We start from the raw sequence: 24,082 nt of genomic DNA, 5'->3' as shown, positions 1-24,082 counted from the left end.
GTGTTGTTTTTTTCACAGAATCGAGAGACTAAATTGTGTACGTGTTGTTTTATTCACAGGAAAAACGCGGAGTAAATTGCTTGTGTGGGTTTTTTTCACAGAATCGAGAGACTAAATTGTGTACGTGTTGTTTTATTCACAGGAAAAACGCGGAGTAAATTGCTTGTGTGGGTTTTTTTCACAGAATCGAGAGACTAAATTGTGTACGTGTTGTTTTATTCACAGGAAAAACGCGGAGTAAATTGCTTGTGTGGGTTTTTTTCACAGAATCGAGAGACTAAATTGTGTACGTGTTGTTTTATTCACAGGAAAAACGCGGAGTAAATTGCTTGTGTGGGTTTTTTTCACAGAATCGAGAGACTAAATTGTGTACGTGTTGTTTTATTCACAGGAAAAACGCGGAGTAAATTGCTTGTGTGGGTTTTTTAATAAACGTTAGTGACTAAAATGTGTACGTGTGGCACAGAAGTGAGAGACTAAATTATATATGTGTTGTTTTTTACAGACGTCAAAGACTAAATTATATATGTGTTGTTTTTTACAGACGTCAAAGACTAAATTATATATGTGTTGTTTTTTACAGACGTCAAAGACTAAATTATATATGTGTTGTTTTTTACAGACGTCAAAGACTAAATTATATATGTGTTGTTTTTTACAGACGTCAAAGACTAAATTATATACGTGTTGTTTTTTACAGACGTCAAAGACTAAATTATATATGTGTTGTTTTTTACAGACGTCAAAGACTAAATTATATACGTGTTGTTTTTTACAGACGTCAAAGACTAAATTATATATGTGTTGTTTTTTACAGACGTCAAAGACTAAATTATATATGTGTTGTTTTTTACAGACGTCAAAGACTAAATTATATATGTGTTGTTTTTTACAGACGTCAAAGACTAAATTATATATGTGTTGTGTTTTTACAGACGTCAAAGACTAAATTATATATGTGTTGTTTTTTACAGACGTCAAAGACTAAATTATATACGTGTTGTTTTTTACAGACGTCAAAGACTAAATTATATACGTGTTGTTTTTTACAGACGTCAAAGACTAAATTATATATGTGTTGTTTTTTACAGACGTCAAAGACTAAATTATATACGTGTTGTTTTTTACAGACGTCAAAGACTAAATTATATACGTGTTGTTTTTTACAGACGTCAAAGACTAAATTATATATGTGTTGTTTTTTACAGACGTCAAAGACTAAATTATATATGTGTTGTTTTTTACAGACGTCAAAGACTAAATTATATATGTGTTGTTTTTTACAGACGTCAAAGACTAAATTATATATGTGTTGTTTTTTACAGACGTCAAAGACTAAATTATATACGTGTTGTTTTTTACAGACGTCAAAGACTAAATTATATACGTGTTGTTTTTTACAGACGTCAAAGACTAAATTATATATGTGTTTTTTACAGACGTCAAAGACTAAATTATATATGTGTTGTTTTTTACAGACGTCAAAGACTAAATTATATATGTGTTGTTTTTTACAGACGTCAAAGACTAAATTATATATGTGTTGTTTTTTACAGACGTCAAAGACTAAATTATATACGTGTTGTTTTTTACAGACGTCAAAGACTAAATTATATACGTGTTGTTTTTTACAGACGTCAAAGACTAAATTATATACGTGTTGTTTTTTACAGACGTCAAAGACTAAATTATATACGTGTTGTTTTTTACAGACGTCAAAGACTAAATTATATACGTGTTGTTTTTTACAGACGTCAAAGACTAAATTATATATGTGTTGTTTTTTACAGACGTCAAAGACTAAATTATATATGTGTTGTTTTTTACAGACGTCAAAGACTAAATTATATACGTGTTGTTTTTTACAGACGTCAAAGACTAAATTATATATGTGTTGTTTTTTATATGTGTTGTTTTTTACAGACGTCAAAGACTAAATTATATATGTGTTGTTTTTTACAGACGTCAAAGACTAAATTATATACGTGTTGTTTTTTACAGACGTCAAAGACTAAATTATATATGTGTTGTTTTTTACAGACGTCAAAGACTAAATTATATATGTGTTGTTTTTTACAGACGTCAAAGACTAAATTATATATGTGTTGTTTTTTACAGACGTCAAAGACTAAATTATATATGTGTTGTTTTTTACAGACGTCAAAGACTAAATTATATATGTGTTGTTTTTTACAGACGTCAAAGACTAAATTATATACGTGTTGTTTTTTACAGACGTCAAAGACTAAATTATATACGTGTTGTTTTTTACAGACGTCAAAGACTAAATTATATACGTGTTGTTTTTTACAGACGTCAAAGACTAAATTATATATGTGTTGTTTTTTACAGACGTCAAAGACTAAATTATATATGTGTTGTTTTTTACAGACGTCAAAGACTAAATTATATACGTGTTGTTTTTTACAGACGTCAAAGACTAAATTATATACGTGTTGTTTTTTACAGACGTCAAAGACTAAATTATATATGTGTTGTTTTTTACAGACGTCAAAGACTAAATTATATACGTGTTGTTTTTTACAGACGTCAAAGACTAAATTATATATGTGTTGTTTTTTACAGACGTCAAAGACTAAATTATATACGTGTTGTTTTTTACAGACGTCAAAGACTAAATTATATATGTGTTGTTTTTTACAGACGTCAAAGACTAAATTATATACGTGTTGTTTTTTACAGACGTCAAAGACTAAATTATATATGTGTTGTTTTTTACAGACGTCAAAGACTAAATTATATACGTGTTGTTTTTTACAGACGTCAAAGACTAAATTATATACGTGTTGTTTTTTACAGACGTCAAAGACTAAATTATATATGTGTTGTTTTTTACAGACGTCAAAGACTAAATTATATATGTGTTGTTTTTTACAGACGTCAAAGACTAAATTATATACGTGTTGTTTTTTACAGACGTCAAAGACTAAATTATATATGTGTTGTTTTTTACAGACGTCAAAGACTAAATTATATATGTGTTGTTTTTTACAGACGTCAAAGACTAAATTATATATGTGTTGTTTTTTACAGACGTCAAAGACTAAATTATATATGTGTTGTTTTTTACAGATGTCAAAGACTAAATTATATATGTGTTTGTTTTTTACAGACGTCAAAGACTAAATTATATATGTGTTGTTTTTTACAGACGTCAAAGACTAAATTATATACGGGTTGTTTTTTACAGACGTCAAAGACTAAATTATATATGTGTTGTTTTTTACAGACGTCAAAGACTAAATTATATATGTGTTGTTTTTTACAGACGTCAAAGACTAAATTATATATGTGTTGTTTTTTACAGACGTCAAAGACTAAATTATATATGTGTTGTTTTTTACAGACGTCAAAGACTAAATTATATATGTGTTGTTTTTTACAGACGTCAAAGACTAAATTATATATGTGTTGTTTTTTACAGACGTCAAAGACTAAATTATATACGTGTTGTTTTTTACAGACGTCAAAGACTAAATTATGTACGTGTTTTTTCACAGAAGTTAAAGACTAAATTATGTATGTGTTGTTTTTTACAGACGTCAAAGACTAAATTATGTACGTGTTTTTTCACAGAAGTTAAAGACTAAATTATATATGTGTTGTTTTTTACAGACGTCAAAGACTAAATTATGTATGTGTTTTTTCACAGAAGTTAAAGACTAAATTATATATGTGTTGTTTTTTACAGACGTCAAAGACTAAATTATGTACGTGTTTTTTCACAGAAGTTAAAGACTAAATTATATATGTGTTGTTTTTTACAGACGTCAAAGACTAAATTATGTACGTGTTTTTTCACAGAAGTTAAAGACTAAATTATATATGTGTTGTTTTTTACAGACGTCAAAGACTAAATTATGTACGTGTTTTTTCACAGAAGTTAAAGACTAAATTATATATGTGTTGTTTTTTACAGACGTCAAAGACTAAATTATGTACGTGTTTTTTCACAGAAGTTAAAGACTAAATTATATATGTGTTGTTTTTTACAGACGTCAAAGACTAAATTATGTACGTGTTTTTTCACAGAAGTTAAAGACTAAATTATATATGTGTTGTTTTTTTACAGACGTCAAAGACTAAATTATGTACATGTTTTTTCACAGAAGTTAAAGACTAAATTATATATGTGTTGTTTTTTACAGACGTCAAAGACTAAATTATGTACATGTTTTTTCACAGAAGTTAAAGACTAAATTATATATGTGTTGTTTTTTACAGACGTCAAAGACTAAATTATGTACGTGTTTTTTCACAGAAGTTAAAGACTAAATTATATATGTGTTGTTTTTTACAGACGTCAAAGACTAAATTATGTACATGTTTTTTCACAGAAGTTAAAGACTAAATTATATATGTGTTGTTTTTTACAGACGTCAAAGACTAAATTATGTACATGTTTTTTTCCTCTAAGAATCGAGAGACTAAACTTTAATGTGTATGTGTTGTTTTATCCACAGAAAAGTGGGAGAGTAAAATTGCTTGTTTGTTGTTTTTTCACAGAAGCGACAGATTAAAATATGTGTGGGATTTTTTTCACAGAATCGAGACACTAAAATGTGTATGTGGTTTTTTTTAAACAGAATCGAGATACTCAAGTATGTATATGTTGTTTTATCCACAGAAAAACGTGAGAGTAAATTGCACGTATCGGCACCAAGCAAGTCTGTGGTGGAGAATGGGGAGTTAGACTCTATTGTAGAAGGCAACGAAATGATGACTATTAACAACACCAAATACAGGTACGTGGTGTATGTGACAGATGAAAAACATTTATTAAAGTTTATTCTGTTTAACGACACCACTGGAGCACATTGATTCATTAATCATCGGCTGTTGGATGTCAAACATTTGGTAATCTGCTACATTTTCCCATTGGTAGCAAGTGATCTTTTATATGCACCATCTCACAAACAGGACAGCATGACACATACCACAACCATTGATATACCAGTCATGGTACACTGGTTGAAAATGTGAAATAGTTCAATGGGCCGACCGATGGGGATCGATCCCACCCTGACCGCGCATCAGGCGAGCGATTTACCACTGGGCTGTAGATGACAGATGAGGAAAAATTACAAAATATTATTTCTTTTTACATGATCTGTCCTGAAACAAGTGCACACACACACACACACACACACACACACACACACACACACACACACACACACACACACACACACACACACACACACACACACACACACACACACACACCCATGGCTAGTAGCCTGGTCCAAACATCCCAAAAGCCAATGGGATGGCATAAATTCTTCTACTGCATACTACCTCTAGGAAATGTTTGATTTAATAATGCACTCAGTATTTTTTTGTTTATGGTTATATGGCGTCGGAAATATGGTTAAGGACCACACAGATATTGAGAGAGGAAACCCGCTGTCGCCACTTCATGGGCTACTCTTTTTGATTAGCAGCAAGGGATCTTTTATATATGCCATCCCACAGACAGGATAGTACATACCACAGCCTTTGATATACCAGCCGTGATGCACTGGCTGGAGCGAGAAATAGCCCAATGGGCCCACTGATGGTGATCGATCCCAGACCGACCGTGCATCAAGCGAACGCTTTACCACTGGGCTACGTCCCGCCCCTGCATACTCCCTCTAGTTCCGGTCAAGTGACTAACTTTCTTCTTTTTTCCTTCGCTGTTTGGTTCGGACATCTTTTGATTTGGCTCTGATTTATTTGGAGTCATTTATCAGTTTTTCTTATCTTTATTGCTTGTATTATATGGGGAATTCTTCCTACATATTGTTACATATTTTGATAGCCAGTGGTCATAGAAATACTATGTCCACAATTAACGGGTTAAGCAAAATGAAACAGGTTGAAGTAATTTGTAGTAGTTATAGTAGTAGTTATTTACTAGCCCAACATTGAATATCATAGGATTGGGACTTTCACAGAATAAGTTTCTCCTATTAGCATAGTTCTCATCTAGCATTATACTGATTGCAAGTTTTTGTAGGAAATTAAGTAATATATCCCAATATTTCATAATATTTATTGTTAGTAAAACAGTCAATTTTATTGTGTCTTAAGCTGTCACAATCAGATGCATAAATTGACACCTGTGAAAGTTATGGCCGGTTAAGAAAAATAATCCTTACAATTTAATGTATTTATATATTTGTTTGGTTTTTTTAGGGAGAAGAAGAAGAAGAAGAGACAGAAAGATGTAGAAAACAGTCTGAATGACTTGAAGCCGATAGGGTTACCTGCCTTGGATAGATCTTCAGGTAAGTCAGGGCTGGAGGTTCATTTGTTAATATTTGTTGAACATATAACAGTCTGAATGACTTGAAGCCGATAGGGTTACCTCCCTTGGATAGATCTTCAGGTAAGTCAGGGCTGGAGGTTCATTTGTTAATATTTGTAGAACATATAACAGTCTGAATGACTTGAAGCCGATAGGGTTACCTCCCTTGGATAGATCTTCAGGTAAGTCAGGGCTGGAGGTTCATTTGTTAATATTTGTTAAACATATAACAGTCTGAATGATTTGAAGCCAGTAGGGTTACCTCCCTTGGATAGATCTTCAGGTAAGTCAGGGCTGGAGGTTCATTTGTTAATATTTGTTAAACATATAACAGTCTGAATGACTTGAAACCAATAGGGTTACCTGCCTTGGATAGATCTTCAGGTAAGTCAGGGCTGGAGGTTCATTTGTTAATATTTGTTAAACATTTAACAGTCTGAATGACTTGAAGCCAATAGGGTTACCTGCCTTGGATAGATCTTCAGGTAAGTCAGGGCTGGAGGTTCATTTGTTAATATTTGTTAAACATTTAACAGTCTGAATGACTTGAAGCCGATAGGGTTACCTCCCTTGGATAGATCTTCAGGTAAGTCAGGGCTGGAGGTTCATTTGTTAATATTTGTTAAACATATAACAGTCTGAATGACTTGAAGCCGATAGGGTTACCTGCCTTGGATAGATCTTCAGGTAAGTCAGGGCTGGAGGTTCATTTGTTAATATTTGTTAAACATATAACAGTCTGAATGACTTGAAGCCGATAGGGTTACCTGCCTTGGATAGATCTTCAGGTAAGTCAGGGCTGGAGGTTCATTTGTTAATATTTGTTAAACATTTAACAGTCTGAATGACTTGAAGCCGATAGGGTTACCTGCCTTGGATAGATCTTCAGGTAAGTCAGGGCTGGAGGTTCATTTGTTAATATTTGTTAAACATATAACAGTCTGAATGACTTGAAGCCGATAGGGTTACCTGCCTTGGATAGATCTTCAGGTAAGTCAGGGCTGGAGGTTCATTTGTTAATATTTGTTAAACATATAACAGTCTGAATGACTTGAAGCCAATAGGGTTACCTCCCTTGGATAGATCTTCAGGTAAGTCAGGGCTGGAGGTTCATTTGTTAATATTTGTTAAACATATAACAGTCTGAATGACTTGAAGCCGATAGGGTTACCTCCCTTGGATAGATCTTCAGGTAAGTCAGGGCTGGAGGTTCATTTGTTAATATTTGTTAAACATATAACAGTCTGAATGACTTGAAGCCGATAGGGTTACCTGCCTTGGATAGATCTTCAGGTAAGTCAGGGCTGGAGGTTCATTTGTTAATATTTGTTAAACATATAACAGTCTGAATGACTTGAAGCCGATAGGGTTACCTCCCTTGAATAGATCTTCAGGTAAGTTGGGGCTGGAGGTTCATTTGTTAAACTTTATATGTCCTCCGATATGCTGAAATGTCAATACGGTTTAGGTCCTTGTACTCATTAAAATGATGTCAGATACTGACCTTTAGAAGTATCTGTCCAGTGATCTATATGATTCATGATAAGTTTCTGGATCATGAATTAAGATATATTGAGGATGAACTCCATAGTTTGCTTGTATGTAAGCATTATAATGTACTAAGAGATCACCATATTTCTAAATTTATAAAAAAAATCATTGATTGCAAACCTTTATAGATATTATGACATCAGAAAATTTGGATGCATTATTCAATGTATGTCTTTATCTTTATAATGTGCAAAAACTTAGAAATACTTAAATATTTAAATATATACATATAGTAAAATGTGCAAACACTACACATGCGCAAACATGTATAACAGTTTCTGACTGTATTATGGGCCTATGGCCTATATACTGAATAAAAATTGTTTTGTCTTGTCCTGTCTTGATAAGTTTGTACTTAAAGTGTTGGGGTGCGAGCTAGAATAGAATTCCTTTGGTAGACTGACTGACATATAGACTGAGTTTTTCTTTTCCCCCATTCCAATCAGTTTCACAGGACTGCAGGGTTTCAGCCAGAGGGTAAAACAGGTATGGCACCATACCTTAAATTTTTTGCAGATTTAATTTTTTTATGTTAACCGTTTGACAAAATTAATGACTCTTTATCATTACTGTATGATTTTCTTAACCGTAACTCTAAACTTAACCCATTTTCTTTTATTCAGTTTCATAGTACCATATCCAAAAATGTTAACTCTTGGCTGTTTTATGTGCTGTCCTGGCTATGGAAACGTTAACGCTTGGCTGTTTTATGTGCTGTCCTGGCTATGGAAACGTTAACTCTTGGCTGTTTTATGTGCTGTCCTGGCTATGGAAACGTTAACTCTTGGCTGTTTTATGTGCTGTCCTGGCTGTGGAAACGTTAACTCTTGGCTGTTTTATGTGCTGTCCTGGCTATGGAAAGGTTAACTCTTGGCTGTTTTATGTGCTGTCCTGGCTATGGAAAGGTTAACGCTTGGCTGTTTTATGTGCTGTCCTGGCTATGGAAAGGTTAACGCTTGGCTGTTTTATGTGCTGTCCTGGCTATGGAAAGGTTAACTCTTCGCTGTTTTATGTGCTGTCCTGGCTATGAAAAACGCTTGGCTGTTTTATGTGCTGTCCTGGCTATGGAAAGGTTAACGCTTGGCTGTTTTATGTGCTGTCCTGGCTATGGAAAGGTTAACGCTTGGCTGTTTTATGTGCTGTCCTGGCTATGGAAAGGTTAACGCTTGGCTGTTTTATGTGCTGTCCTGGCTATGGAAAGGTTAACTCTTCGCTGTTTTATGTGCTATCCTGGCTATGGAAAGGTTAACGCTTGGCTGTTTTATGTGCTGTCCTGGCTATGGAAAGGTTAACGCTTGGCTGTTTTATGTGCTGTCCTGGCTATGGAAAGGTTAACTCTTGGCTGTTTTATGTGCTGTCCTGGCTATGGAAAGGTTAACTCTTGGCTGTTTTATGTGCTGTCCTGGCTATGGAAACGTTAACGCTTGGCTGTTTTATGTGCTGTCCTGGCTATGGAAACGTTAACTCTTGGCTGTTTTCTCAGAAGACTATATCCAACTGCCAATAATCAGTGTACTCTAGTTGTATCAATAATCAGTGTACTCTAGTTGTATCAATAATCAGTGTACTCTAATTGTACCAATAATCAGTGTACTCTAGTTGTACCAATAATCAGTGTACTCTAGTTGTATCAGTAATCAGTGTACTCTAGTTGTATCAATAATCAGTGTACTCTAGTTGTATCAATAATCAGTGTACTCTAGTTGTATCAATAAACAGTGTACTCTAGTTGTACCAATAATCAGTGTACTCTAGTTGTATCAATAATCAGTGTACACTAGTTGTATCAATAAACTGTACTCTAGTTGTACCAATAATCAGTGTACTCTAGTTGTACCAATAAACAGTGTACTCTAGTTGTACCAATAAACAGTGTACTCTAGTTGTATCAATAAACAGTGTACTCTAGTTGTACCAATAAACAGTGTACTCTAGTTGTACCAATAAACAGTGTACTCTAGTTGTACCAATAAACAGTGTACTCTAGTTGTATCAATAAACAGTGTACTCTAGTTGTATCAATAAACAGTGTACTCTAGTTGTACCAATAAACAGTGTACTCTAGTTGTATCAATAAACAGTGTACTCTAGTTGTACCAATAAACAGTGTACTCTAGTTGTACCAATAAACAGTGTACTCTAGTTGTACCAATAAACAGTGTACTCTAGTTGTATCAATAAACAGTGTACTCTAGTTGTATCAATAAACAGTGTACTCTAGTTGTACCAATAAACAGTGTACTCTAGTTGTATCAATAATCAGTGTACTCTAGTTGTACCAATAATCAGTGTACTCTAGTTGTATCAATAATCAGTGTACTCTAGTTGTATCAATAAACAGTGTACTCTAGTTGTATCAATAAACAAAACAAAACTTTAAACTTCAACCAACTCCAATAGTCTCCTAGAGATGTACTTTTGAAATGGTATAAGCAAATATAGTTTTGACTAATCTCACCAAGACTAAAAAAAACTTAAAAGACTGAGTATGTCTTTATGTCGTGCAAATTACCATCATAGAATGAGCTTTCAGGCTAATAATGGTTAGTTTAATATATTACTCATTAACTTCTTTGTCGGGTACTGGTAATTAAACAGAAATAGACTGGTATGTTATATTTTGATATGTCTATAACTTTGTATGTAAATGGATAAAACAGAATAAGATTGTTATGATACTGACTTGATGAGATTTCAATGTCTTGAGTTCAGTTTAGGCCAGGTCAGCGCAGGTCAAGTCAGAGTGTTTAACGTGCACATTCAGAGCGAGCTGTTGTAGTGCACGTCTGTCCTGGGCACAGGTGCTGGCCTCGGCCGGCTCCTCCGTACAGGACAGGATCAGGTTAGGGAGAGAGAGAGAGAGAGAGAGAACTCTTTATACAAGTTCCTATACCACTAGGCATGTCTATCCCGGATCCGGTCTCTGGCTAGAATTTTTTTTTTTTTTTAAATGTTACATCATGGGGCATCAATTTTTGTGGTATATTTTAAAAATACCACTTGATATCGGTGTCGCCATTCATATTGTGTCAATTTTGAATGCCGTACAGATACCGAGGTAAATACTCCAAAAATACCGATATTGATACCGAACCTCAAATTTCATTACCGCCCAGCTCTAGACAAGGCATGACAATGGTACATCTGTTGTTCCATTGATCGGTGATAATTAAAAAGTGAAAATTTAGGCTCTACTAATGATCAGTTATAAAAATCCATAATCAATTATTGCTGATAATAATCGATGACATCATCATCATGTGACGTCGAAGTGTTACGTCCCACTTGATGTTCCAGTGGGATGTATCACTTTGATATGTACCAAGATATTTTCAACCACATGAGTAATAAAAAGGACTGAGTGAGTCGTTCAATAAAAGCTTACACTGTTTGACACCCAATGGCCGATCGCTGTTTTTGTGCTGGGTTGTCGTTAAACGTCCATCCATTCAATAAAAGCTTACCTTGTTTGACACCCAATGGCCGATCGCTGTTTTTGTGCTGGGGTGTCGTTAAACAGCCATCCATTCAATAAAAGCTTACACTGTTTGACACCCAATGGCCGATCGCTGTTTTTGTGCTGGGGTGTTGTTAAACAGCCATCCATTCAATAAAAGCTTACACTGTTTGACACCCAATGGCCGATCGCTGTTTTTGTGCTGGGGTGTTGTTAAACGTCCATCCATTCAATAAAAACTTACACTGTTTGACACCCAATGGCCGATCGCTGTTTTTGTGCTGGGGTGTTGTTAAACAGCCATCCATTCAATATAAGCTTACACTGTTTGACACCCAATGGCCGATCGCTGTTTTTGTGCTGGGGTGTCGTTAAACGTCCATCCATTCAATATAAGCTTACACTGTTTGACACCCAATGGCCGATCGCTGTTTTTGTGCTGGGATGTCGTTAAACGTCCATCCATTCAATAAAAGATTACACTGTTTGACACCCAATGGCCGATCGCTGTTTTTGTGCTGGGGTGTTGTTAAACGTCCATCCATTCAATGAAAGCTTACACTGTTTGACACCCAATGGCCGATCGCTGTTTTTGTGCTGGGGTGTCGTTAAACGTCCATCCATTCAATAAAAGCTTACACTGTTTGACACCCAATGGCCGATCGCTGTTTGTGTGCTGGGGTGTCGTTAAACGTCCATCCATTCCATAAAAGCTTACACTGTTTGACAACCAATGGCCAATCGCTGTTTTTGTGCTGGGGTGTCGTTAAACGTCCATCCATTCAATAAAAGCTTACACTGTTTGACACCCAATGGCCGATCGCTGTTTTTGTGCTGGGGTGTCGTTAAACGTCCATCCATTCAATAAAAGCTTACACTGTTTGACACCCAATGGCCGATCGCTGTTTTTGTGCTGGGGTGTCGTTAAACGTCCATCCATTCAATGAAAGCTTACACTGTTTGACACCCAATGGCCGATCGCTGTTTTTGTGCTGGGGTGTCGTTAAACGTCCATCCATTCAATGAAAGCTTACACTGTTTGACACCCAATGGCCGATCGCTGTTTTTGTGCTGGGGTGTCGTTAAACGTCCATCCATTCAATGAAAGCTTACACTGTTTGACACCCAATGGCCGATCGCTGTTTTTGTGCTGGGGTGTCGTTAAACGTCCATTCATTCAATAAAAGCTTACACTGTTAAACGTCCATCCATTCAATAAAAGCTTACACTGTTTGACACCCAATGGCCGATCGCTGTTTTTGTGCTGGGGTGTCGTTAAACGTCCATCCATTCAATAAAAGCTTACCTTGTTTGACACCCAATGGCCGATCGCTGTTTTTGTGCTGGGGTGTCGTTAAACGTCCATCCATTCAATAAAAGCTTACACTGTTTGACACCCAATGGCCGATCGCTGTTTTTGTGCTGGGGTGTTGTTAAACAGCCATCCATTCAATAAAAGCTTACACTGTTTGACACCCAATGGCCGATCGCTGTTTTTGTGCTGGGGTGTTGTTAAACGTCCATCCATTCAATAAAAGCTTACACTGTTAAACGTCCATCCATTCAATGAAAGCTTACACTGTTTGACACCCAATGGCCGATCGCTGTTTTTGTGCTGGGGTGTTGTTAAACAGCCATCCATTCAATAAAAGCTTACACTGTTTGACACCCAATGGCCGATCGCTGTTTTTGTGCTGGGGTGTTGTTAAACGTCCATCCATTCAATAAAAGCTTACACTGTTAAACGTCGATCCATTCAATGAAAGCTTACACTGTTTGACACCCAATGGCCGATCGCTGTTTTTGTGCTGGGGTGTTGTTAAACAGCCATCCATTCAATAAAAGCTTACACTGTTTGACACCCAATGGCCGATCACTGTTTTTGTGCTGGGGTGTTGTTAAACAGCCATCCATTCAATAAAAGCTTACACTGTTTGACACCCAATGGCCGATCGCTGTTTTTGTGCTGGGGTGTCGTTAAACGTCCATCCATTCAATAAAAGCTTACACTGTTAAACGTCCATCCATTCGATATATAAGCCTCCTTCCTTATTTCTAGGTAATGGGCTGAAACAGAAGCAGATCGAGAGCCTGGTTCCAGATCTTGACGACATGGATAATGATGAGGTGGAGGGACCGAACATTTCCAGCACGGCTGAAGATGGAGAAGTTGTCTACTCGTTATGAGGAGAAATGGTCATCTGCAGAGCGGTAAGTTGTTTTTTATTTGCATCTATTCAAACTGACCGGCCTCGGTGGCGTCGTTGTTAGGCCATCGGTCTACAGGCTGGTAGGTACTGGGTTCGGATCCCAGTCGAGGCATGGGATTTTTAATCCAGATACCGACTCCAAACCCTGAGTGAGTGCTCCGCAAGGCTCAATGGGTAGGTGTAAACCACTTGCACCGACCAGTGATCCATAACTAGTTCAACAAAGGCCATGGTTTGTGCTATCCTGCCTGTGTGAAGCGCAAATAAAAGATCCCTTGCTGCTTATCGGAAAGAGTAGCCCATGTAGTGGCGACAGCGGGTTTCCTCTCAAAATCTGTGTGGTCCTTAACCATATGTCTGACGCCATATAACCGTAAATAAAATGTGTTGAGTGCATCGTTAAATGAAACATTTCTTTTTTTCTTTCTATTCAAACTGACAAGTGACGGCAAGATTTGACTCGGTCGGCTTGAAGTGCTTGCACCGCAGGATCACCCCATCTTGGTGGATGCATTGTTTAGTTTTTTTGTTCCAATCAGTGCACCACAACTGGTCAAAGGCCGTGGTATGTGGTATCCTGTCTGTGGGAAAGTGCATATAAAAGATTCCTTGTTACTAATGGAACTTTGTTGTGGGTTTCCTCTCAAAGACTATGTCAGAGTTAACAAAAGTTTGACATCTAATAGCTGATGATTAATTAATCAGTGTTCTCTAGTGGTGTAGTTAAACAAAACATACTTTTTACTAACAAGTGAATCTGTTTTGGTATATAACTGGGATTCAGTTCACAACACTGGACTGAATCAGGGCTCGAACTTAATGGTGGCACTGATGGCCAATCTTCACCAGGAAATGTGAGTGATCTGGAATATTTTAGGAGAGCTGCAAAGTGTCCGTCTTCCATCAAAACTTTGTAATCAATTTTATTCAAAACTTCACGTGATTGCTCTTCTAGCATCATTTCAGGGGAGTGATCTTCAGCTCGCCTTGTAGTTTGATCATGGTAAAGAAGGAAGGAAGAAAATGATTTATTTAACGACGCACTCAACACATTTTATATACGGTTATATGGCATCGGACATATGGGTAAGGACCACACAGATATTGAGACAGGAAACCCGCTGTTGGCACTTCGTGGGCTACTCTCTTCGATTAGCAGCAAGGGATCTTTTATATGCACCATCCCATAGACAGGATAGCGCAAAATACCACAGCCTTTGATATACAAGTCGTGGTGCACTGGTTGGAGTGAGAAATAGCCCAATGGGCCCACTGATGGAGATCGATCCCAAACCGATCGCTCATCAAGTGAGGGCTTTACCACTGGGCTACATCCAGCCCGCTCATGACAAAGACTGCATCCCAAGCAGGGCCCAACAACTGGTACCTTGTAAATGTATTATGGTATGACTATGGTACGACGCACTGTCCGTCAGTCTGTAAACACATTATGGTATGACTATGGTGCGACGCGCTGTCCGTCAGTCTGTAAACACATTATGGTATGACTATGGTGCGACGCGCTGTCCGTCAGTCTGTAAACACATTATGGTATGACTATGGTGCGACGCGCTGTCCGTCAGTCTGTAAACACATTATGGTATGACTATGGTGCGACGCGCTGTCCGTCAGTCTGTAAACACATTATGGTATGACTATGGTGCGATGCACTGTCCGTCAGTCTGTAAACACATTATGGTATGACTATGGTACGACGCTCTGTCCGTCAGTCTGTAAACACATTATGGTATGACTATGGTACGACGCTCTGTCCGTCAGTCTGTAAACACATTATGGTATGACTATGGTACGACGCTCTGTCCGTCAGTCTGTAAACACATTATGGTATGACTATGGTACGACGCTCTGTCCGTCAGTCTGTAAACACATTATGGTATGACTATGGTACGACGCGCTGTCCGTCAGTCTGTAAACACATTATGGTATGACTATGGTACGACGCTCTGTCCGTCAGTCTGTAAACACATTATGGAATGACTATGGTACGACGCACTGTCCGTCAGTCTGTAAACACATTATGGTATGACTGGTACGACGCACTGTCCGTCAGTCTGTAAACACATTATGGTATGACTATGGTACGACGCACTGTCCGTCAGTCTGTAAACACATTATGGTATGACTATGGTACGACACGCTGTCCATCAGTCTGTAAACACATTATGGTATGACACGCTGTCCATCAGTCTGTAAACACATTATGGTATGACTATGGTGCGACGCTCTGTCCGTCAGTCTGTAAACACATTATGGTATGACTATGGTGCGACGCTCTGTCCGTCAGTCTGTAAACACATTATGGTATGACTATGGTGCGACGCTCTGTCCGTCAGTCTGTAAACACATTATGGTATGACTATGGTGCGACGCTCTGTCCGTCAGTCTGTAAACACATTATGGTATGACTATGGTGCGACGCTCTGTCCGTCAGTCTGTAAACACATTATGGTATGACTATGGTGCGACGCTCTGTCCGTCAGTCTGTAAACACATTATGGTATGACTATGGTGCGACGCTCTGTCCGTCAGTCTGTAAACACATTATGGTATGACTATGGTACGACGCACTGTCCGTCAGTCTGTAAACACATTATGGTATGACTATGGTACGACGCTCTGTCCGTCAGTCTGTAAACACATTATGGTATGACTATGGTACGACGCTCTGTCCGTCAGTCTGTAAACACATTATGGTATGACTATGGTACGACGCTGTCCGTCAGTCTGTAAACACATTATGGTATGACTATGGTACGACGCACTGTCCGTCAGTCTGTAAACACATTATGGTATGACTATGGTACGACGCTCTGTCCGTCAGTCTGTAAACACATTATGGTATGACTATGGTACGACGCACTGTCCGTCAGTCTGTAAACACATTATGGTATGACTATGGTACGACGCTCTGTCCGTCAGTCTGTAAACACATTATGGTATGACTATGGTACGACGCTCTGTCCGTCAGTCTGTAAACACATTATGGTATGACTATGGTACGACGCTCTGTCCGTCAGTCTGTAAACACATTATGGTATGACTATGGTGCGACGCTCTGTCCGTCAGTCTGTAAACACATTATGGTATGACTATGGTGCGACGCTCTGTCCGTCAGTCTGTAAACACATTATGGTATGACTATGGTGCAACGCTCTGTCCGTCAGTCTGTAAACACATTATGGTATGACTATGGTGCGACGCTCTGTCCGTCAGTCTGTAAACACATTATGGTATGACTATGGTGCGACGCTCTGTCCGTCAGTCTGTAAACACATTATGGTATGACTATGGTGCGACGCTCTGTCCGTCAGTCTGTAAACACATTATGGTATGACTATGGTGCGACGCTCTGTCCGTCAGTCTGTAAACACATTATGGTATGACTACGGTACGACGCGCTGTCCGTCAGTCTGTAAACACATTATGGTATGACTACGGTACGACGCGCTGTCCGTCAGTCTGTAAACACATTATGGTATGACTACGGTACGACGCACTGTCCGTCAGTCTGTAAACACATTATGGTATGACTATGGTGCGACGCTCTGTCCGTCAGTCTGTAAACACATTATGGTATGACTATGGTGCGACGCTCTGTCCGTCAGTCTGTAAACACATTATGGTATGACTATGGTACGACGCGCTGTCCGTCAGTCTGTAAACACATTATGGTATGACTACGGTACGACGCGCTGTCCGTCAGTCTGTAAACACATTATGGTATGACTACGGTACGACGCACTGTCCGTCAGTCTGTAAACACATTATGGTATGACTACGGTACGACACGCTGTCCATCAGTCTGTAAACACATTATGGTATGACACGCTGTCCATCAGTCTGTAAACACATTATGGTATGACTATGGTACGACGCTCTGTCCGTCAGTCTGTAAACACATTATGGTATGACTATGGTAAGATGCACTGTCCATCAGTCCTTACACGTTTCGTTTCCGAAGCATATCTTTCTTATCACTTCATATAGGATTATCAGACCTTGCATGCAAATACAACTTGGGATGGTGGTGTGTTGCGTACCATAACTAGGTCACAGTGACATACTTTTCATGCATTACTGCACATTAAAGGAAATCATTGTCCGGGCCATATCTTTCTTATCACTTCATATAGGATCATCAGACCTTGCATGCAAATACAACTTGGGATGGTGGTGTGTTGCATACCATAACTAGGTCACAGTGACATACTTTTCATGCATTACTGCACATTAAAGGAAATCATTGTCCGGGCCATATCTTTCTTATCACTTCATATAGGATCATCAGACCTTGCATGCAAATACAACTTGGGATGGTGGTGTGTCGCGTACCATAACTAGGTCACAGTGACATACTTTTCATGCATTACTGCACATTAACTCTTATCCACCCAGCTTTTACGACCAGAACACATCATCACTGACCCAAGTTTCCAATGAGAAATATGTAATTTTGAACCTACATTATTCAGCCTCAAATTGAAAAAAACCCCCACCGAATTTAACACTATTTTGATGTGTGTCAGGGGTGCACAAATCGGTTGTCCGCACACCCGGGACAACCAAAATATGTTGCGGGCAACCATTCTTTGTCAAATAGTTGACCAATGGGCAACCAAGTAAATCAGAAAACAAATAAAATGAAAAAGAAAACTTCATGACACTCGAACAGTCACGGGCAATTCAAAAGTATCGGCACTGACAACTTGGCTGACTGGCGACATAAATATCGACCCTAACACTGCCACTGTGCATGATTTTGATAGGAGGCATTTGGAAAAGCCATATGCCAGATATTTCATCCCCAAACTAGCTGGTTCTTACCAATTCTTGCTACAAAATATTTCCTATTCATCCTAAAACCTTTGATGACTTGTGCTTACAGAGTGTGAATTTTTTTAGACATCATCTGGCAAGCTTTAGTCTAATTAATAATGAAATATTTCTAAAATGTTGTCATTATTAACTTTACTTCAAAACGAGTTCTGCATTTTGTAAAACATGTTTTTCATGTTTTAAGTTCTTCATATTTTCATGAATTAAATTGTATTTTTGTTAAATGGTTTAGTAATATCGTCAATATAAAATATGTATTTGGTGGCGAAATAATCCGGTTAGGGACAATCTAGTAGTACTAAGTAGGGTCAATTTGACATGAGACAAAATATTTGGTATCACTGAAAATGCCGATCAGGCCTGCTACTCGTGATTGTCACATACACACTGTTTTACAGAGTTATTGAATGGTGGGAGTTGTTTGTTAAGAATTATATATCCTTTTAAAAACAATATCTTGTAATATTACTCATGTTTAATTTGTTCAACATCCTACATAGAGGTTAGGCAGTTGTTAAAAATTTGCGCTGAATAATGTTGGCTAAAGTACGTCACAGTCTTTGGGAATGGATGATGCAGCCGTTGAAACGAGTATTACATAATTTTAGAGTTTGTTCGCGCCCTTTTTTGGAGGGGGTGAGGTGTATGTGTGCGCGCATGTTTGTGCATGTGTGTGCATGTTTTCCCCAGTAATGATAAGAATAAAAATATTTTAATTTAAATTTCCAGGCATCGAAATAAGCATTGTGTCTGGTAACCCATTTACAGGTTACCACAAAATATAGCCTGGTAACTACATGAGAGTTAGAATTGAATTCCTGTTACTACTACTTCTTTTAATGCTAAAACGCGGACGTTCTGAAATTGTATCGGTGCGTACGAACATTGGTACAAGAAACACTGGCTGGAACGAGAAATAGCCCAATGAGCCCACTGATGGGGATCGATCCCACGCATCGAGCGAGCGCTGTACCACTGATACTAATGGATAAATCTAGCAGGTTTCCTGTCTAAAACTATACTGCTCTAGTTGTGTAATTGAAAAAAAAAAAACATTAATAAAAATTAATTCTTCCCAGTCTTCATACAAATGAATTCTCAATTTCTTGGGTGAATTCTTAGACAATGTTGTTTTTAGTTCTCTCTTTTAATGGGCTTGTATGTAAAGCACCACCCTCTCCCCTCTGATGATGACTGTGTCAGAATTAAAAAAAATTGACATCCAATAGCTGATGATTAATTAATCAATGTGCTTTAGTGGTGTCGTTAAACAAAACAAACAAACTTTAACAAACTTTTTTCATTAAATAAAACATTCGATCCTTCCGGTGTTAGACACCAAATAGCGTTAACTAATGTAAAATGTGCTGAAGGGTGATTAAGCAAATATTAAGTGTGACATTTGGAACTTACTTCACTTGATGACCGGCCTCGGTGGCGTCGTGGCAGGCCATCGGTCTACAGGCTGGTAGGTACTGGGTTCGGATCCCAGTCGAGGCATGGGATTTTTAATCCAGATACCGACTCCAAACCCCAAGTGAGTGCTCCGCAAGGCTCAATGGGTAGGTGTAAACCACTTGCACCGACCAGTGATCCATAACTGGTTCAACAAAGGCCATGGTTTGTGCTATCCTGCCTGTGGGAAGCGCAAATAAAAAATCCCTTGCTGCTAATCGGAAGAGTAGCCCATGTAGTGGTGACAGCGAGTTTCCTCTCAAACTCTGTGTGGTCTTTAACCATATGTCTGACGCCATATAACCATAAATAAAATGTGTTGAGTGCATCGTTAAATAAAACATATCCTTCCTTTCTTTCTTTCTTTTTACTTCACTTGACAGGACTTTAGATTGCATCACAGTCACAGCTAGTGATAAACAATTTGCTAATTAAAGATTTATCTCTTACTTCTTTTAGGTTCATCTATGTCTTTTAGGTTCACCTATGTCTTCCAGGGTCATCTATGTCTTTTAGGGTCATCTATGTATGAAAGGAGAAAAAAAACTGACAAAAAAACATTCACTCACCATGAATCAGCAAAGGCATTGACAGAAAGATTTCCCACGTATAGTGTAGTAATAAGTATTGAGAATCGTGGACTTGATGATAAATGTGTCGTAACTCATCGGTTACCACTTCTGTGTTTCCGTGCTGACATGCACAACGGTTACCACACGACGGGCATAGTTCAATGCCTGTAAGATGGTGTTGTTTGTCAAGTAAAAAAAGTAAAAAGTATGTGTTTTTTCAAGGGACATACACTAGTTTCAACCCGTGAAAATTAATACCAAGTTTAGTTAATCTACAAACCTGTAGTTAGTTAATCTACAAACCTGTAACCATTTGGATAAAGTTACAGTTGAGTTAAACATGAATTTGTGACTTTGAAATGGTGAAATACCCTCTGAAAATGGACTAAAACTCGACTCCACAACTTACTTCTCAGACGCACGTGTTTTTAAAAATATGAGAAATGCATTTTGTGATATTAAAAACACCAGGATGACTAAAGGCACTTCAAATGTACGGAAAATGATAATCTAAATCATAAAATCGAAGTAAAGTATGATTTCAATTATCAAAAATGGCTATAATAGTAAAAAAATATGTCTTAAAAACTAGGGTATGTCCCTTTAATAATAACACCACTAGAGCACATTGATTTATTAATCATTAGCTATTGGGTGTCAAACATTTGGTTATTTTGACATATAGTCTTAGAGAAGAAACCCACTACATTTTTCCATAAGTAGCAAGGGATCTTTTATATGCACCATCCCACAATCAGGATAGTACATACCACGGCCTTTGATATACCAGTCGTGGTGCACTGGCCAGAATGAGAAATAACCCAATGGGATCAATGACAGGGATCGATACTAGACCGATTTCGCATCAAGTAAGCGCTTTACCATTGGGCTACGTTCAGCTCTCTGAATTAATACAATATCCATGTTCTATATTTTGCCATTCATTTATTAAAGCAAGCATATTAATTACATTTATTTTTATTTCAATTAATTTTTTGTATAATGCTCACCGTTTTTTTAAACCATAAAATCGACGGTGAATGCAAGATGCACTGTTTTCCACCTGTCACCAAAATTAACTAAAAGCGAAAGCAGTGGTATATTCAAGAAACAAAACTTAAAGTTAGGTACTTGCATACATAGACCTACCTGTCACACAAAACGTAGACTAGTACTTGCGTACTTACATGTCACACATGCATAAATGAAGACAAAAGTATACACCCATACACTGTAAATGACTAGTAAATTAAATATTTAGTCTATTTTTGTGCACTTTGTGGCATTTGTACATTTATTTTATATTTATTACAACCATCGCAAGTGAAAAGCGATTTTTAAGAGGGTTTTGGTGTTTTGTTGTAATGAACACTGTCAATAACTTGTAAATTACTGACAGACGTTTTTTTTATGGGTGATCGCCGGACATTTTTAAAAGATAATATTTTTTCTATTGTTATGTATAATGTGCACCCTTATTTTTAACCTGTATTTTTTTTTTAAAAGTGTGCATAATACGTGAGAAAACCCCCCAAAACCCTGGTAGTTTGAAGTGATAACACATAGCCCAGTAGTAAAGTGCACAGTCAGTCTGGGATTGATCCCCGGGATCGGGGGCTATTTCTTGTTCCAGCCAGTGCACCAAGACCGGTATATTAAAGACTGGGATGGTGCATCTAAAAAATCGCTTGATGCATGATGCTAATGGATAAAATGTGCAGGTTTCCTCTCTAAGACTACATGTAAAAATTACCCAATGTTTGACATCCAATAGCCAATGATTCTATCATTGTGCTCTAGTGGTGTTGCTAAACAAAACAAACTTTAACTTTAATATTTTAGTATTTTAAAACATCTTCAAACTGTACACAAGGAATTTAATTTTTTTTCGTAGTATTTGAAAAACTGCTGTATATTAAGTTTTCTGTTGAACAGTTGTAATTAATATTTAATAATGGTTCATAAACCACAAAAATATTAACACTAATATTTGTTGTACTGCAGCAACCATAAAATATATTGTAAAACCTACAAGTATCGTAAATATCTTGCGAACAATTGCATAACTTCGTATACCATTACGATTATTATCTCAAAGAAATATTTTCAAGTTAGTCATCGATATTTCATACATCATCTTCCAGCTGACCGTGGGAACTTGCTATTTTGTTTTAGACACGCATACCACGGCACTGGAACTGCTACGATTATTGTGTAACCACATCCCATGAACGCAGTCGTAAATAATCCCCTTCTCCCCCCTCTCCCGACCCTGAGATCAGATCGTGATACAAAAGACGAGATAGGGGTTGAAAGCAGTGGGACTTGAGGTACCCGTACAGGTTTCTTTACGACCGGTGTTAATCCGTGAGTCGCGTGCGAAGCTCACATTAGCATTGATGACGCGGCAGAATTGGGGAGCTGGCTTCTTAAGATGATTACCGGCCAGCTTTCTTAATGGTCCAGGTATTGTGTCTCACCGACTGATAGATTTACTGTGGTGTTAAGATCCGTAGAGTTGTTTATCGTCATTTCGTGGTGTGTGTATTTGTTGTTTTTTTAGTGGGGGGTTTTATGAAACGAATGGAATGCGCGGTTAATGACACCCACCAGTTTGCTGGTTAATTAGTAGTAACCGCTGTTGATCGAAAGGTACTAGTTGTTGGACATGCAGTATGTGAATTACTAAGGAGATTTTTCTGTTTCAATAGCGCCCAATCCTGTTGATAAATAGGTACTAGTTGTCAGACATTGGTACATGCAATACGTGAATTACTAAGGAGATTTGTCTGTTTCATTAGTGCCCAATCCTGTTGATCAATAGGTACTAGTTGTCGGACATGCAGTACGTGAATTACTAAGGAGATTTTTCTGTTTCAATAGCGCTCAATTCTGTTGATAAATAGGTACTAGTTGTCAGACATGCAATACGTGAATTACTAAGGAGATTTGTCTGTTTCAATAGTGCCCAATCCTGTTGATCAATAGGTACTAGTTATCGGACATGCAATACGTGAATTACTAAGGAGATTTTTCTGTTTCAATAGCGCCCAATCCTGTTGATAAATAGGTACTAGTTGTCAGACCTTGGTACATGCAATACGTGAATTACTAAGGAGATTTGTCTGTTTCAATAGTGCCCAATCCTGTTGATCAATAGGTACTAGTTGTTGGACATGCAGTACGTGAATTACTAAGGAGATTTTTCTGTTTCAATAGCACCCAATCCTGTTGATAAATAGGTACTAGTTGTCAGACATGCAATTCGTGAATTACTAAGGAGATTTTTCTGTTCAGTAGCACCCAATTCTGTTGATAAATAGGTACTAGTTGTCAGACATTGGTACATGCAATACATGAATTACTAAGGAGGTTTTTCTGTTTCAGTAGCGCCCAATCCTGTTGATAAATAGGTACTAGTTGTCAGACATGCAATGCGTGAATTACTAAGGAGATTTTTCTGTTTCAGTAGCACCCAATCCTGTTGATAAATAGGTACTAGTTGTCAGACATGCAATACGTGAATTAATAAGGAGATTTTTCTGTTTCAATAGTGCCCAATCCTGTTGATCAATAGGTACTAGTTGTCAGACATGCAATACGTGAATTACTAAGGAGATTTTTCTGTTTCAATAGCGCCCAATCCTGTTGATAAATAGGTACTAGT

General features: G+C 37.5%; 1 protein-coding gene across 1 annotated transcript in view; it reads left to right on the top strand.

The window, feature by feature from the left end:
- LOC121387534 (protein PTHB1-like) overlaps nucleotides 1-24,082 on the top strand; it is a 101,003-nt gene that overhangs the window by 52,479 nt on the left and 24,442 nt on the right. The window contains exons 22-24 of the mRNA XM_041518687.1: nucleotides 4,649-4,766; nucleotides 6,202-6,293; nucleotides 13,381-13,532. Coding sequence (XP_041374621.1) covers nucleotides 4,649-4,766; nucleotides 6,202-6,293; nucleotides 13,381-13,508 — 338 coding nt within the window. The 3' untranslated portion in view covers nucleotides 13,509-13,532. The remainder of the gene's footprint in view (nucleotides 1-4,648; nucleotides 4,767-6,201; nucleotides 6,294-13,380; nucleotides 13,533-24,082) is intronic.

The sequence above is a fragment of the Gigantopelta aegis genome, chromosome 13, assembly GCF_016097555.1.
Source record: "Gigantopelta aegis isolate Gae_Host chromosome 13, Gae_host_genome, whole genome shotgun sequence".
In the NCBI taxonomy this organism is placed as follows: Eukaryota; Metazoa; Mollusca; class Gastropoda; order Neomphalida; family Peltospiridae; genus Gigantopelta; species Gigantopelta aegis.
This window is presented reverse-complemented; position numbering and strand designations above follow the sequence as displayed.